This window comes from Propithecus coquereli, unplaced genomic scaffold (genome assembly GCF_000956105.1).
Source record: "Propithecus coquereli isolate 6110/MARCELLA unplaced genomic scaffold, Pcoq_1.0 Scaffold58, whole genome shotgun sequence".
Lineage (NCBI taxonomy): Eukaryota > Metazoa > Chordata > Mammalia > Primates > Indriidae > Propithecus > Propithecus coquereli.
The window spans coordinates 5872978-5890574 of NW_012151729.1; the positions used below are offsets into that span (position 1 = coordinate 5872978).

At 39.8% G+C, this 17597-nt stretch overlaps 1 protein-coding gene across 3 annotated transcripts in view; it reads left to right on the top strand.

Annotated features, from left to right (window-relative positions):
* Positions 1-14361: 14361 nt before the first annotated feature.
* Positions 14362-17597, top strand: part of PPP2R2B (protein phosphatase 2, regulatory subunit B, beta) — a 480871-nt gene continuing 477635 nt past the window's right edge. For 2 of the 3 annotated variants that reach the window (XM_012658303.1, XM_012658305.1), the window contains exons 1-2: positions 14362-14622; positions 14743-14820. In XM_012658303.1, coding sequence (XP_012513757.1) covers positions 14453-14622; positions 14743-14820 — 248 coding nt within the window. In that variant the 5' untranslated portion in view covers positions 14362-14452. The remainder of the gene's footprint in view (positions 14623-14742; positions 14821-17597) is intronic. The other variant, XM_012658308.1, reaches the window with a different exon arrangement.

The window sequence follows — 17597 nt, forward strand, 5'->3', positions numbered from 1 at the left end:
ATGAATTGATCAGAGTCACTCAACAAAAATTTGCTTTTAGACAAGCCTCACCACAAATCTGTTCCTTCAAGGGAGGGCTACCTGTAGTGCCACCGTCGAAGAAGACATCATTTCTCTACACAGGCAAACAAATGGGGAGAGCAGAGCAATTACCCGGAAAACGCTATCCATGTCAGCAGGCAACAAGAATAATTTAAACCAATCAACTCTTTCCCCTCAACTGCAGAGTTTGGTGTAGGGTTTTCTTTTTCTGTCATTTTGTTTTGTTTTCCATTGGCTGAGCTTTCCAAATAATTGTTCCATCTGTCCACTTCACTTTGCCTGAATAATTACAGCCAGAGGGCACTTAGAAGTCAGTCAGACTTGCAGGGAAAACGAATGCATGGAAGGCTGTGGGAAGAGAAATTGTTGTCTGTTCTCCTTCCCCGCAGCTGGGCCAGGGATCTGGAAGTAACTTAGAAGCACCAGTTGCCCTAGGGAGGAAGCTTCAGTTTGGGAATGAGAGTGGAGGAGGGATTTGGTAGAACCCATTGTCAGGCGTGTCAGCGACTGGGATCGAATGTGCTAAGCAATGAGATTAAGCAAAGAGATCACAGCCAAGCCAGAGATGAAAAATGTGGAGACAGGAAAATGAAAACCAGAACCCTATAACAGCTTTTTACTGTGCCAATCACTCTCAACTAGGCCCTTGGCTGGACACTCTACATACTTTCACTCTTTTGATCCTCCCAGCAGTTCTATTTCACAGATAAGGAAACCGAGGCCCAGAGAGTTCAAGTAACTTGTTCAGGACCACACAGCTAATAAATGCCAGAACCAAGATTTGAACCTAAGTGTACCTTAATCCAAAGCCCCTGCTGTTAGCCACTGCTCCTGGCTGCTCTAAACCAGGGGTGCTGACCAAAAGTGCAATAGAGTTCTGGAGAGGACAGAGGTGCAAAGGTGAGCCCAGATTATAAAAACATGGTTACTGTTTATTGCACATCAAGATATTTTACATGCATCAGAGGTCAACTGCTTAGAGTTAAAACCAAATTAGAACCTCAATTACAGAAAGGTTTAGTAACTCACCTGAGGCCACAAAGCCAGTAAGTAGGTCAGTGGAGGACCTGAACATGGGTCTCTGAACTTAGTCAAACCCGTGCTCTTTGTTATATCAGGCAGCCTTTTTTCTTCCTTTCAATCTATTAACTTCCAAGTAAAGCAAGTTAGTTCAGCCTCTTATAAATTGTCTTCCACAGAATGCCATGTTTCAAAAGATGTTTAGCAACAAATAAAAATAGGTTCGTAAAAATGATATATTAAACAAGGCTAAACAGATTTCTAAAATCTAAGACTTCTCCCCTCATCCAACCTGCTCATGTCCATTGTAAATATCCAAGAGAGAGCTTTGACCATGGAACCATTTTTTTTCAGATAAAGGTTGGACAGTGCTTGACCAATGTGTCAACCCTGGATGATGGCTTTATTCCTATGCCCTTGCTTTTTACAGCAGGATGGAGGTTTTCTTAAAACACTGGCGCTCACACTGTTTACTGCCGATACCTGGATCTTACGTAGGCTGGGCTGCAACTGGGGAAAGGGTGAGGTCTAGCCTTGTTCTCTCTCACTGCGTCTTCAGTGCTCCACTTCTAACTTCTATTCTAAATGCCTTTATGTGAACCATCCCTTCCCAGGTGCAGCAAAGCACATAGAGATCATTCTATTCTGATTAAATATTAAGATTTAATAGAAAATGATGGCTTCACTTGTTAACCCATTTCATTGAAGGGCTCATGAAAAGAAAAACTCAATGCAGAGAAATGCCTCTTTGTGCTAGAATTTAAAGCATAAAGATCAGCTTGTGCCTTGGGGAGTAGATAGTAGCATCTTCCTGGTGCTAAAGTATAGACCACAAACTACGCCGACTACAGATAAAGCCGGCACGAGGATGAGACAGTTTCAGGGCATGATGTCAGGGGTGCAAATTGTATAGCTAATATGGTCTGGTGGTTTAAACTTAAAGCTAGGCAGCCATAGCTTTAAGCCGTTGCCACCTAAACTCAAGGAAATTAATCTATGATACTGTATTTTGAAAATGTATTTTCTTTGTATTCTTCCAACTTTATAATATTAATAGTAAAATAATACCAGCATTTAAGAACCTTGAATTGAAGGTCTTACCTGGGCCAAAGGGAAAGAGAAGGAATTGACTCTCGTCTCCAGAGTGTGAGACAGTAAATTTCTGTTGTTCATGCCACTCCATCGGTGGCACTGTGCTATAGCAGCCACCATTTCCTCCAAGGACATCTACACTGGTCATGCCATGACTCATTCCAGGGACATCTACATTGGTCATGCCACTGGCAGGGCTCAGACCAGGCCCAGAAAGACTGTAGAAGTGGTTGGCCCAGTTCCACACGGAGCTGTTGGAAGGAGTCACTCCTCCACTCTAACATTCATTCGCGCATGCGCTAGTGACCGAGTCCCTGCTCCAAGGCAGGCACTGTGCTTGGTGCTGGGAATACAGTGGAGAGAAACAAACACAGTCGCTGCTCTCATGAAACTGCTCTCCAGTGTGGAAGTTGGATGTTAATCAAATTCAGACATTCTATTAATTAAAAAAGCTTTTGCACAGAAATCTTGCACAGAGTAAAGGGTCACAGCAAGCGAATGTGATGATATTTAATGCCTAGTCCATATCTAATGGACATCTAAGACACAACACAAAAAACCTCTCAGCCTGCCGGTGCCTATCTCAGTACATGGTGACTCCATTCTTCCAGTCACATAGCCAAAGACATCTTGGCGTCACTACTGTCCTTCTTGCATACCCAACATCCAACACTCCTCACTGTCTGTACCGCTACCATTCTGGTCCATTGCTCGCTTGGATTATTGCACTAGCCTCCTAACTGGCTCTTTTTTACCTTCCTTTTTCTGTTTTCATTCTTGTTTCTTTTCAGCACAGCGGCTGGAGTGATTTCTTAAAACGCTCCAGTGGCTTCTCATCTCATTCAGAGGATAAGGCAGAAATCCTTACAGCATCCTAAGTGCTTGAGCCCCATATGACCTGCCCACCACTGCAGCCTCTGTCCTAGTTACCTCCCGCTCTCCTCCCACCCCCTGCAGCCCCTCGTGCCTCCTTAATGTTCCCGGGACAAGCACGTTCCAGCCTTAGGGATTTTGCACTGGCCGTTCCCTGTGTCTGGGATGTCTTTCCTAGCTGTCTGCCTCACTCACTCACTTCTTTTAGGTCTCTGTCCAAATGTCACTTGTTCAGAGAGGACTGATCTGACTTTCTTATGAAAACTCATATCCCCTGTAGCTCTTTCTTCCTCTTAACCAGCTTCTTTTGGCTTCATAGAACTTATCACTACTTAACAACTCATATATATTTGAGCATTGCCTATCGTGTCATCTCCTGGAATGTAAGTTTCATGAAAACAGCAACCTTGCTTGTCATATCCCACAGGCTCGAGCACAGTGGCCCTCAATAAGCATCTGAACGATGTATTAGATGGATAAATGGTGCAATAAGAAACAGCACCGCACCAGCCTGAAAGCTTGGAGCAACGGGCATAGTTCCAATGACATTCGGCCCACTTATCTCTCCTGCCGTTGTAATTGTCCTTCCTTCTATTTATTATTTGCACATCTCCTCTTGCACAAAACTGCAGGAAGCAGAAAGTAGCTTATACCCTGCAGAGGAGCCTTTTCCTCAGCAGCTCCTCTCCCTGCCGTTTCTCCTGAATCTAGTTCCCTGGGGCTAGTTCAACAGGTGGCCCAGGTGTGTCTAGTCATTTTGGAGCTTTCCCCACACCCCGTTGTTTCCAAAGACACTCTTTCCAGTGGCCAGAGCTCCAGCCAGAGAAAAGGTTTTTCCCTATGTGGAAGCTGTGTGACCTGAAGGAACAAGCATGAGAGGAGAAATTCAAGTCATCAAAAAAGGAGCCACAAGCATTTCCTCCATAACGCCCCTCTTGACTGCCACCTCTTAGATTCGGCACGGTGGAGAGCTTTGAGAAAAGTTTAAATTTACTAATTTACTGTTATTAATGAATGCTTCACTAACCAAAGGATCCCTGAGGTTCCTTGTAACCAGCAAGCTTCCCTCATACATGTAGGACAGAATTTGGATCATAGAAATTCCATCTGCCCTTTAGCAACAGACACCCCAGATGGAGATGTCACGAGGAGGGAGGCATGGGTTTAGGACCATGAGACCTGACAGCTGATGCCAGCTTGTCCACACTTAGCAATATGACCTTGGGCAGGCCCCCAACCTCTCTGTGCTTTAATTTCTTTGCTTATAAACATCTAAACTATGCGGAGTGTTGTTAAGACGATATGAGTTATGTTTATCTTGGCGCACAGCACAGAGCAGGCCCTCAACAGATAGTAGCTCTAGAGCTAGAAGACATATCTCATGTGTAACAGTAATTCAGTGGTCTTGCTCATGCGTTTCTGTATTCAAGTTCCTACTCTGTGTTCCCTCTGCAGGTATACACATCATGGGGAATTTGTAGCTGCGTTTTACAAGAAGCCAATCTTGGTCATGCTTAACTATTGTTCTCTGGGTGGCTGCCAGGGGCTGCTCTCACATCCTAGAGGACATTTAAAATGATCATCTCTTGTAGCATTTTCCACGCCTGCATATACTGAGTTTTCGCTTTCTGCTTCCGTTTGCTGTCAGAGCATTATTTTAGCACCGAACTTTTCCAATTCTAATTGCAACTACTTTTGTGCACAGCAAGGAAAGAATGTTGAGAACGAGAGTGAAGGACAGAGATAACAAGTACGGCTGTATCTGCTTGGCTGCTGGATTTTCTTCCCTCTTATTTTGATGTGGCACTGTTTGAGTTCCCTGTTTGCAAATGTGCTCCTTGCTTCCCATCTTGCCAACTTTTTGATCATTTTCTTCTTTCAGCAGGAAAAAAAAACCAACCACCACCAAACTTCATTTTCTATATAGTTTAATTGAATTGATGGCAGCTGTCACAAAATAAAATAGAAACCTCACAAATAAGAAGGCTGCAAATCCTAGGATTAAGGCTACCTCTGAAGTTTTAAAAATTCTTCTAGGCATTTATTTGCAAATTGGATCATTTGCATATTTTATAAGCATAATACAAATGTATTATTTATCAGGTGGACTAGGCATGAGTATAAAAAATGAATGGTTGCAAATTCAACCTTCGTGTTAAAAATCCTCATTGTAAACCCATTCCTATCCCTCCAATTTGCAGGAAAACTGGGCTTTTAAACCTTGCTTTTCTGCATCTATTCAAAATGCCCTAGGCTTCACATTGTGAGTGACCTTTCTTAGGATTACAGGTCTGTGTATTTGAATAGAATGACTTCCAATATATAAAATCATAAAATACGAAATAATTTACAATGTCAAAACTTCCTGATCCCATTGGCCCCATCTTATCTGTTTATCTCAGTGACACCCATCCCAAAGATATTCTTGCAAGCCTTCAGGCAGAAGTATGATCTCACACTTAGGCAATTTCAGTTGTCAATGACTCAAACTGGGGAGTTTCATGCCTCAATAACTTGTCTAACCTTTCTGCACAGGCATGAGAAGAAATCCAATTTGAGCTGTTGCTGGTTCCTGGTGGTTTCAGACCCCATAGGCCAGAGAATATACCACACTCCCAGATCTGAGGCAATTGATGAGTACCTAATCAGTACAGGAGAAAACAAAATTAAATGAGCAGGCCATTGTTTGGCATTTTGCCACTTGTGTTTTATAATTCACTGCCCATTTTAAATGAAACAATGCAGTAAGTATCATATCTATATTTTAATATGATTACCCTCTTTGGTGAAATGGTTCTGTAAATAATGTTTCTGTAAAATAGGGTATTATGTAGGCATTAAAGGCTGAAAATGGGGGAGCATTTGCTAAAGCATCTATAAAGGCTTCTTTTTTCTAAGATGTTTTTCTCCAAGAGGCTAGAAGACACGTTTGGCCTTGTAGAGACAAATAGTACTTCCTGTATTACAGGAAGTGAGACTCCAGTACAATGACAGGGTGCTGGCCCTCTGTCCTGGCTGCCTTCTGCTTGCCTGTCATATTACATAACTGAGCATGGGTTTTTATCCTGTGGGCACAGCTTCCACCCTGGGATTAAAGAGCTTCTTCTCCTTCTGTTGTAATTCAATTAAATAGTAACTTCCTGGTCTGCTAACATGTACCAGGAGGTGTTTTAGATTCTAAAGGCAAAAGGACAAATAAGACATAGGTCCTGTACTTAAAGAATGAAGTCTACAAATGGAGATGTGAATAAATTATACATAAATTATAACAGTGCTATTTGTGCTTTGATAGTTGACATTTTGGTTAAAGGTTGAAAATAGGCAGAGGATGAGTAAGATGGATCGTTCTGAAGTAATTTACCTCTTAAAAACCTAAAAATGACTGTTTGACTTTTATTGTGCAAGAAATAAAAACGATTGTTTAATTGTACACAGATAATATCCTCTCTCTCCACTTTGTGTATGGGGGATTGGATTCAGCTATAACTGACTAAACAATGGTTTCAACAAATCAAATTTGTTGTTTCTTCATGCCACGAAAAGAGAGGCAGGCAGTTGCTATGTTAGTTCAGGGACTTCAAGATATCAGGGCCAAGGTCTCTGTAATCCTTTCTCTTTAGATGCCAGAAGACTTCACAATATCACAGATATTGCAAGGGAAGAAATAGAATATACTATTGTAATGTTTAAGTAGTATAAAATCACTAAAAGGCAGATTGTGATAACTTAAAGATAAATACTATAAACATTATAGCAACCATTAAACAACAAAACTAAGAATTATAGCTCAATACTCAAAAAAGTAGGTGAAATGAAGTCATAAACAATACCCAAGAAACCAAAAGAAGGCCATAAAAGTGAAGGAGAACAAAAAACAAATGATGCAAATAAAACACAATAAGATAATGGATTTAAACCTAATTATAACAGTAAGCACAATAAATGTTAATAGTATAAATACTTCAATTAAAAGGCAGAGATTTTTAGATTGGGTTTCAAAAAACCCCAAATCCAATTGTATGCTGCCTACAAGACATACTTTAAAAGGCACAAATAGGCAAAAAGTTAAAGGATGGAAGAAGGTACACCATGCTAATTAATGCTAATAAAACAAAGATAGAATGGCTATATTAATACCAAAGTAGATTTCAAAGCAAAGAATATTACCAAGGATAAAGAAGGTCATTTCATAATGATAAATGAATCAGTTTATCAAGAGGAAATAACAATCCTAATTATGCTAATGTATATAACAGAGCTTCAAAACTATAAAGAAAATATTAACAGAAATGAAAAGAGAAATACTCAAACCCAAAATTACATGTGGAAATTTCAATACTTCTCTTGCAACAATTGGGAGAACAAAAAATCAGTAAGGATATAGGAGACTTAAGAAAACACAATTATTCAACTTGACCTAATTGACATTTATAGAACACTCAACAACAGCGGAATTTACGTTCTTTTTGAGTGCACCCAGAATACTTACCAAGATAGGCCATATTTGAGCCATAAAATGAGTCGCAGTAAAATTCAAAGTATTCAAATCAAACAAAGTATGTTCTCTGATTATAATGGCATTAAATTAGAAGTCAATATGAGAAAGATCTCTGGAAAATCCCCCAAAGATTTTGAAACTAAATAACGCACTGCTAAATAAGTCAAGAGTCAAAGAAAAAACTCAAAAGGGAAATTAGAAATTATTTTCAATGAATTAAAATGAAAATTCAATATATAAAAATTGTGGCATGCCACTAAAGTGGTACTTACAAAAAAAATGCATAGCACTAAATGCTTACATTACGAAAGAAGTATCTCAAATAAATGACTTCAAGGGGAACCATACAAAGAACAAAAAGAAATCCAAAGTAAGCAGAAGAAAGGAAATAATAATGATCAGAGAGGAAATCAATGAGACAGGAAACAGAAAAACAATAGAGAAAAGCAATAAAACTAAAATCTTGTTCTTTGGGAGGATCTAACCATGCTGATCAGGAAAAAAAGACACAAAATACCAGTGTTGGGAATGAATGAGGTACATTTCTACAGATTCTTCAAATATTAAAAGTATAATAAAAGAACATTACGAACAACATTATACCAATAAATTTGATAAAATAGAGAAGTTCCTTGACAGCACACAAATTAGCAAAGCCACTCAAGAAGAAATAGGTAACCTGATTAACATTATGTCTGTTAAAGAAATTGAATTTATAATTAAAAACCACACACAAAGTCAATCCTTGATGGCTCACTGATGCATTCTACCACATATTTAAGGGAGAGATAGTACCAATTATACAGAAACTTTCCAGAAAACTGAAAAGGAGCAGATAATCCCCAACTTATTTTGTGAGGTCAACATTCCTTGATACCCATTTCTCCCATAAGTATAAAAGTAAAAATTCTAAACAAAATTTTAACAAATCAAATCCAACAATATATAAAAACGATAATACATTACAACCAAATGCAAGATTACTTTAACATTCAAAAATCAATCACTGTAATTCATTGCATAAACAAATTTTAAAAAGAAAAAAAATGTTTTCACCTTAATAGATGCCAGTTTGACAAAATCCAATAAGCATTCCTGATTTAAAAAACTCTTAATAGACTGGGAGTAGAATGGAATTTCCTTAACCTGATAAACAGATAAACCCATCTATGAAAAATCTACAGTTAACGTCATACTTAATGGTAAAAAACTGAATACTTTCCCCCTCAGATGAGGAACAAGATAAGGATGTTTAATTTCACTGCTTCTAGTAAAATCTTTACGGGAGGTCTAGCCAGTGGAACAAGGCAAGAAGGACATATACGGATAGCAAATAAGCACCAAAACAAGTTATTTGGGAAAATGCACATTTGAAACATGATAAGATACCACAACATTCCCAGTAGAGTGGCTAATATTAAAAATTCTGACCATATCGTGTTGGTGAAGGACATGGAGAAACTAGAACTCTCATACATGCTGCTAACACAATCACTTCAAAAAACAGTTTGGCATTTCTTAAAATGTTAAATATATGTGTACCATATGACCTTTCCATTCCACTTTTAGGTATTTGCCCTAGAGAAACAGAATCATACACAAATACATATACACAAATGTTTCTAGCAGTTTTATTCGTAATAGCCAAAGGTCAGAAGCAACCTAAATTTAGGTAAATGGATGAACAAACTTAGGTATAGCCGTATAATGGAATGCTTGTCCACAATAAAAAGAAATGAACTATTGATTTTGCAACAACATGGACTAATCTCAATTACGCTGAGGAAAAGAAGCCAGAAAAAAGGAATACATATCATAGGATTGCATTTATATAAAATTATAGAAAATACAGACTAATATATACAGAAAGCAGATCAGAGGTGCCCGAGATTATGGGCAGGGGAGGTGTGGGTAGGGTAGGCAAGAGCTGGAAAAGATAACAAAAAGCCATCAGGACTCTTTTGGGGGTGTTGACTATGTTATTGTATTGTTATTATTATATTATGAGTGATGGCTTCAAGGCGATGGTATACACATGTCAAAACTTATCAAATTGTATATTTTAAATATCTCCGGTTTAATATATGTCAATTATACCTCCAAATCTTTCTATTAACAAAAAGAGAGAGTGGAAAGGACTACATTAACCATTTATTAAAACCTTACTATAAATATTAGTAACACTATTACAAAATAATTATTTAATATATATATGGAGAAGATGAGTAAAATATGCTTTGATTAAGCTACTTTTTAATCATACTCCAAAATAGCATTCTAGGATGCACTGGGCAAGAAATAACAACTATCTTCTCATTTTCTCAGTATGCACCATGTAAATATTCACATCAATCTATCTGAGGATGTTAGTCACTTCCACTTCCTTTGATTCGTAAAATAGGGTGAGGTTTCCTATGAGGCACATGGCAGCATCATTATTTCTTTGAGAGTATAAATTCCTTTTTTTTTGTTCAGCAAATAAATTCTTATGAGGTAGGATAAAGAGATCAATAAAGAACGAATAGCTCCACTGGCTCACCAATAGCCTAAAGTTTCTTCACCTCTCCCCTTCCTCACTCCTATCTCAAATCACAAATCCCTAATTGATTCCATCTTCTTAACAGTCAAATGTGGCCACTTCCTTCCACCTCCTTTCCCTTCTTCCACTAGATGGACTGTCGTGATGGGCAGTTTAGCCAATCACCAATTTGCTTGATTGCCCATTGAAATCATCCAGTGAATTAAACTCGGCAAATTGATCCAATGATGGTTTCACAGCAATAGTTCTAAGGGCTGATGCAACCTTGTGCAAGGGAAAAGTTTGATTTTAAAATCTGACATGTTCCTGTTCTGTATGAGCTCACTGGCAAGTTGAGGACACAGACGTGGCCTGTCTTTATTAGACACAGTGTCAATTGCTAAAAATGGAGCAATGTACAGAATGTTGAAAAATAAAAGCCTTTATTACTGAAGTCCCCCTAATTTTTAACTGTCTCTGAAGCACCAGAGTGTCTCCCCTTAGCAATCTGGCTTCCTGGATAGGAAGATTTCCACAGTTAGTTGGGGCTGATTTGTTAGCAAGACATTCATTCATGCCAATGGCCTGCTGTAAGTCATGCTGGTCTCATTACAACATGCTCAGAGAGGATCGCACAATTGTAGGCTCTTTCTATGTAGTGAATATACATCTACAGCCTATAACATAACCAATTTCAAATTAGATTCCTCTCAGAGAACATTTATCTGGGCAAGGACCACACTTTCTCTCTCTCTCCCCCTCTTCCCCCTTTCCCTGGTCCCTCTCTCTCCCTCCTCCTCTCTCCTGCCTCCTCCCCCCACTTTCTCTCTCCCTCTCTTGCAGAGAGAAGCACACTGCTAGCACCAAGCCCCTGAAAATAACCTCTTTCCACCCCAAATCAATAAGGACTTTATTTGCTGCATGTCACACCCTCTGTTCATTGTATTCACAAAGCTGAGTTGGCACAAAAGAGGCAGCACAAAGGCTGGCCTCAACTCGCAAGGGCCCTGTGCAGGACATCAGAGCCCTGGGCTGGCTCCAGCTCTGCTGTGAACTCATTCTGTGGCCATGTCCCTTCTGGGCTTCAGTGTCCTCTGCTTTTGAATGAAGGATTTGGACCAAATGATCTCCAAAGGCTGACCAGATCCAGAAATAGGCTATTCTAGGACCCTAGAGATAAGACAGGTGTGTACCAACAATGGGCTGAGCTCCTGGCCATTGGCCGGTGAGACTCAGCGTCTGTTTGAGCTGTAAGTGAAGAGAAAGAAACAAACGTCTTCCAGGATGTTTAACAACTGGGTCTGTACCAGCCTCCTGGTGGAGAATGCTGCTTATTGACACCATTACTATAGCAACCGGAGTGTCATTTGGCACTGGGGTTTAGGGAAGCTGTCGAGTTCTGTAATTTAAGAGAAACAAATTTTCCTTTCTCACTATATTGGTTTAATTCTCCCAGTCATCCACTTTAGCAATTAAATACACTTCCCTAAGGAGCGTTCATTAAATCTAGATAGATATCTTGCCAAACCATCACCATGAACCGTAGCCTAGTGGTAGAAGGAAATCTGGTGTAAGAATTGGATTTGTCACCGTGGTGTCATAGGTCTGCAATTAAAGTAACTTTATTGTGGTTGTGAGTTCTTTCTATTCTTGAGGCCTCGCTTCCTAATCATAAAATGGTGAAAATGGACTAGGTATTCTCTAAAGTGTCTTTCAGCATAAATATTCTGGCTAGAGATTTGCAGATTGGTGGCACAAAGACCCTATTTGGCCTAATGTGGTATTTGCCCTGTGCTGTGTAAGTGTTGAAACTTGAACTGATTGACGATATTTAAAAATTTGGAGTTATTCACATAATAATCAAGATTTCTGGCTGTTTCTGAGGAAAATCAGCCAATCTGATAACGCTAGATTGAGATTCGCCATGGCTAGCCTCAGCTGGAGCTGAGTAGCTGCTGCACGTTTAGACAAGGCCTGAGTCCTCCAGGTCCCACATCCCCACCACTTTTGAAAGGATCACAGACTCAGACGAGTGTCGCTCACTAACTATCTCACACCTGGCCAGCTTTCCTCATTTACATCCAACCCAGCTAGGCATTTGTGTTTCTAGCTAGTGCTTAGCACTTGGAGGATAAAGACGACATGGTCCAAACTCTCCTTACGTAACTAATGCCATCATTTGGCAATGATCTTAGTGGGAGACAGAAACTGGGTCCAATCGAAGCCTGCCCATGACAAAAAAACTGACAACGTCTTGGCTGCCTGAAACCCTCACAGTAATCAACTGACTTTAATCGGCGGAGCTTGCACTCTGGGCAATCATATCTGTGAGTAATCGTCAGGACTGTCCTTGGGATGTGAATTGGCCCCATGATCCCTTGCTGTGCAACTCTCACCAAGTCTAACTGTCTATAATTTGGGTTTTTCAGTTGTGAAAGAAGTTCATTTCACACATAAGCAAGGTTCCCTCTAGAGCTAAAATTCCCTGAATCAGTGTGAATATCTTGACAAAGGCTCATATCTAAACCTTCCTAGGTGTGTATGTGTTTCAGAATTGTGTATGTTTGCTTGCTTGAAAGTACATGTTTTGTGATAATAGGTACAGCATCTACACCCAGAATCATAACTAGCCATATAGGAACTCTGCCAGGACAAAAGTCAGGGGGAAAATCTCACCTGCAGCTAATGTTCCCTAAGAGATTGATGTAGTCTTAGCTCTCAACTGCAGAACTGACGCAGTTTAGAGAAGGCCAATGACAACTCACAAGGAAGGGTAAGAACCTATCAAAGAATGTCTGATGCTGAAACCCAAGGCTGGAGCTGGAAGTACTCTGGGTGTGGTCTTTCCCTGCACCAATAAATGCTGCCAAAGGCTTTCTTCTCCCCTCTTGGGTGCTCATTTTATCAGGAAATTTTTAGCTCTGTGTCATCTTAGAGGAGACGTTGATACTTTACTACTTGGCATCTGAAGCTGTATTCCAGCTAAGCCTTCCAAATAAGACTCTAGATCAAGCAGTGAAGCTTCTCTGAACTGTTAAATGGACAACTGACTTCTGCACATTGGAAATATTGGGATTCAGGCAGGCTTGGTTGAAATCCCAGCTCTGCCATGCCGTAGGTATGATCTTGGGGGAGTTACCAAAACTTCTTGAGTCCCAGTTTCTTCACCTGCACAATGGGGATGATAATACCTTCTTCACGATTCGTGTGAGCATGGAAATACTCTCTAGAAAGTTCTTAGCACAGTGCCTGCCTCATACCAGCCACTTGAAATTTTCTCAGTTAATATTCTTTGTTACTATTGAATATTTTAGAATCCTTGCAAATAATAGTAATATCCATCATTAAGTTGCTTGACTCTGCTAATCACATTTAATATCCACGACAACTCTGAGAGATGGGTGCTATAATTATTGCCACTTTAAAGAGGAGAAAACAGTCTTATCATGTTTAGGAATTTGTTCCAAGTCAGAGCCAAACTACAAACCCTGTCTAATTGCAAAGAATATTCTTTTAATGATGACCCTATGCTGCTTCCATCAAGGGTACTGTCAACAACAGTGAGAAAAGCAGATGAGAAACAACTCTCCCCCGGTGTGGCTGAGTGAATGAAGGTTTCTCTATAGGAATTCAATAAAAATCTGTCGCTGACAATGAGAATAACTACTCAGTTCCCTGCGTGTTTTAAAAGGGCCAATTTGGTTTTGATATGCATGGTTTTTCTTACTGAATTTAATCATTCTTAAATTCATACCCTCTCCCAAAATTTGACAATGCAACGTTCCCCTTAATTTTAAAACCTTGTAGCATGGAAGGGAACATTCTTGCTGTTGGGAAGGAAACTGGCACCGCTGCTCTCCAGAAGTGTTCTGAAAAGATCCCCTTTGGTTTGAATACTTATAGTAATAAACATATTAGAATATGTATTAATATCTATATTAGTAGTGGGTACTAGAAGTCACAATGACACAGGAAATTTAGCCCCATCAAATGTCTAATCAAATTGCAAACAGAAATCTCCTGGAACAAAACAGGCCGCATTTGTCAGAAACGGACTGCCCAGCCCTGCGTTAGCTGCCCCTGCCCCCATCCCAGCCTTCTTTTTCACTTTCCCCTGCTCTGCAGTCCGCTCTGACTTTGGCAAGCAGTCAAGACGTGAACAAGAGAGATGGAAGTTCTCTGGGTGTCTGACCCCCTTACTGGCCGCTCAACCATGCAAGCTGTGAAACCCAGTTTTTTTTTTTTGTTTTTTTTTTTAAAGTCGCCTTTCTTTTCCTCTCACCCCTCTAACGAACTGCCTCTTTCTCTTCCCCACCACCACAGAAGGAAAACAATCGAAAGCATTAGTATTCCCATGAAAAGGGCCAGTCACACAGGGGCGATTGCAGGCCCTTCGTAACCACTCTAGGATGCTGCCAGGGCCTGAGAAGGGACGAACTCCAATTGCTCCAGTTCAAACTGGCCCTGGCATGGTCAGGCGGAGGAGACAGAACAGTGATTCACAGCAGGACGTGGTGCTCGCAGACCCAGCATTCTCCCGGGACTCATTAAGGTCTCTTCTCCGACGAGATGATACCTGGTGTGCAAGTCTCCTTTTAAAAATGCATAGATTACACCATATATTTATTTTCTTGTTGGCCTTTTAAGAACAACCGGGAGCTCTTACCTAACCTGAAGTGTCTCCTTGTGTCGCTTTCAGGAATTGGAACGCTCACCCAGGACACGCTATGGTGCTTCAGCCAAGTGAAAGGCACTATCGAGATTGGAACCACAGAAGGTAGGAGAAAGCTCCCCCCTGCCCTTTTCCTTGCCTCCTTGGGGGGGTGCTGTGCTGTGCCGATTTCAGATCTGAAAACTTTCGTCTTTGCTTCCATGAATGTAAGTCCCCATACATGTCAGAATAGCATTCTAAGCTAGAAATGGATTTAATCATTTCATTCTACCCTGTTTTCTGGTGAAGAATATTTTATTCCCATCAATGAGGCAGCACTGAAAAGAACCTTCAGTGAAATAGGTTTGCAGAGACAGAGGCTGAACTGGGCAAGCCTGGTTTCAGGCTGCTCTGTCAACTCCGGAGAATTCTTGAGAACATTCCAAGGCCGTCAGCCATTAATCTCTTCCTTCCATCCTGTGCTGAGGCTCCCTGGCCATACACGAAGCACACAGGGAGATGGAAGAATTCAAGTCTAGTCATATGATTTATGGGAATATTGAGTCCCAATTTCAGCATATAATTTCCTTTCTGGTTCTCAGGAGCTTTCCCTATTCCCGGGCCCTTTACCTGGGATAATGCATTCGTGTTCCTCCTCCTGAAGAATTTGTTTCTAATTCTCTTCCTTTCTTTCACAAGCCTGGGCTTGGAGACCTCCATGGCTCTCCCTAAGGTTGTCGTTTCAAAACAGCTAAACGATAGGCAATCAGAAGGAACTGGACCAGCACTTCTGGGTGCTTTAAATCATTGTTTAGCTCTTCCAGCAGAATGCAGTAAGGATTGCCTAAAACAGATTTTACTCACTGATGGTAGATGTAGATTCTAGACGTGGTATAACACGGGTATAAAACTAATTTTAATGAATGAGGAAGTGAACAGTTGACAGGGTTGAACTTTATAATGGAAACTAACATGCATAGTGGACTTTGGGTCATTCTGTAGCATTTCAATTCTGGGTAAAAAATAATTTAAGCAAAAATTAATCTGCGTAATTTGAAGAAGGTAGTTTATTCACAGTCTTGCTATAATTCATTTTTAGAGACTCAATCTAATGGGGGGGTACCCAAAAACCAAATTTTCTATGTTTAAAGAGCAGGAGAAAACATACTAAAATAAATTGATAAATAAATTTATAAAATTATACTTTTAAAAAATTGACACATAATAATTGTACGTATTTATAGAGAATAGTGTGATGTCTCAATACAGGTGTATATTGCATGATGATCAAATCAGGATAATTAGCATATCCATCACCTGATACATTCATCATTTCTTTGCAGTGAGAACATTCAAAATCCTGTCTTCTAGCTATTTTGAGATATACAACACAATGTTAACCATAGTCACCCTACTGTGCAATAGAACGCTAGAACTTACTCTTCCCATCAAATTGCAACTTGGTACCCATTGACCAACCTCTTTCCATCTCCTACCCCCACCCTCTCCAGCCTCTGGTAACCACTATTCTACTCTCTACTTCTGTGAGATTAACTTTTTTAGATTCCTAGTGTGAGTGATAACATGTGATGTTTATCTTTCTGTGTCTGGTTTATTTCACTTAACATAATGTCCTTCAGGCTCATCCATGTTGCCACAAATAACATGATTTCATTCTTTTTATGGCTGAATAATATTCCATTATATATATACATATATATACACACACACACACAGACACACCCACTCATGCTCACACATAAATATATTTTCTTTATCCATTCATCTGTGGATGGACACTGAGTTTGATTCCATAACTTGGCTATTGTCAATAGTGCTGCAATAAACATAACAGTGCAGCTATCTCTTTGACATACTGATTTCATTTCCTTTGGATATATACCCAATAGTGGGGTTGCTGGATCTAAAATTATTCTTGTGCATAGCATCTACTATTAATATTTTTCAGATGCATTGTCAAATGGAACTTTGCAAAAGATCTTTCTAAAGCCCCTGCAAAGACAGAGCAGGAATTATTAATCCCATTTTGTGCCATCTAGTCAGTAAATATTTTTGTGTGTCTTCTATGTGGCAGCACTGTGCCAGGCATTAGACATAAAAAAAAAAGAGGAAGAAGGAGAAAAAAAATGACCTAGTCCCTAACCTCATGGCTCTTAAGAAAACTAAAGCCCAAGTTAATCAGTTGTTTTAAACCTTGGCTGCGATTCAAAATCACTTATGCTTTTTAAACAGTAGAGATTCCCAGGTCCCTAAGAGCTACTGAATTAGAGTTTCAGGGACTGGGTGTTGCAGTGTATTTTAATGAGCTCACCCAGATAATTCTGATGCAGTAGACTGGCCCCCAGGCTGGATGACTTGTTCCAGGTTATCCATTATTCTCACACTCTGGACTTAAATCTTATCTTTGTGACTGGCTCCCCACCCATTCAAGGATCCCAGTGTCTAACTATAGATCTTATCAGTTGTGAACCTACTAAGTGCTTAAGAAAAGTTACTAAGTTCATGCAGGTATGGCATTGGCCACAGTGCTTGATACTTTGTAAATACTCAATATTTGTAAGCCATTATTATAAATATCATTAGAGTTAGATCCTCATCCTACTTTAATCGTCACCAAAACCTTATGAGAGGTAGACATTTTTATTCCCACTTTACCTATGAGGATGCTAAAGTTAAACAAACAAAAAATATTAAGTACTTGACCAGAAGCTTCTTAGCTTATAAATGGGTGAGCTAATTTTCAAACCTACTCTTTGGGACACTAAAGCCCCTGCTCTTTAAACATTGTTTTGACAACAGAGATTCTGACTTAGTAGTTTGGAATGAGGCCCAGGAATCCACATTTTTCACACATTCCCTTAGATGATCATCGTGGATACAGG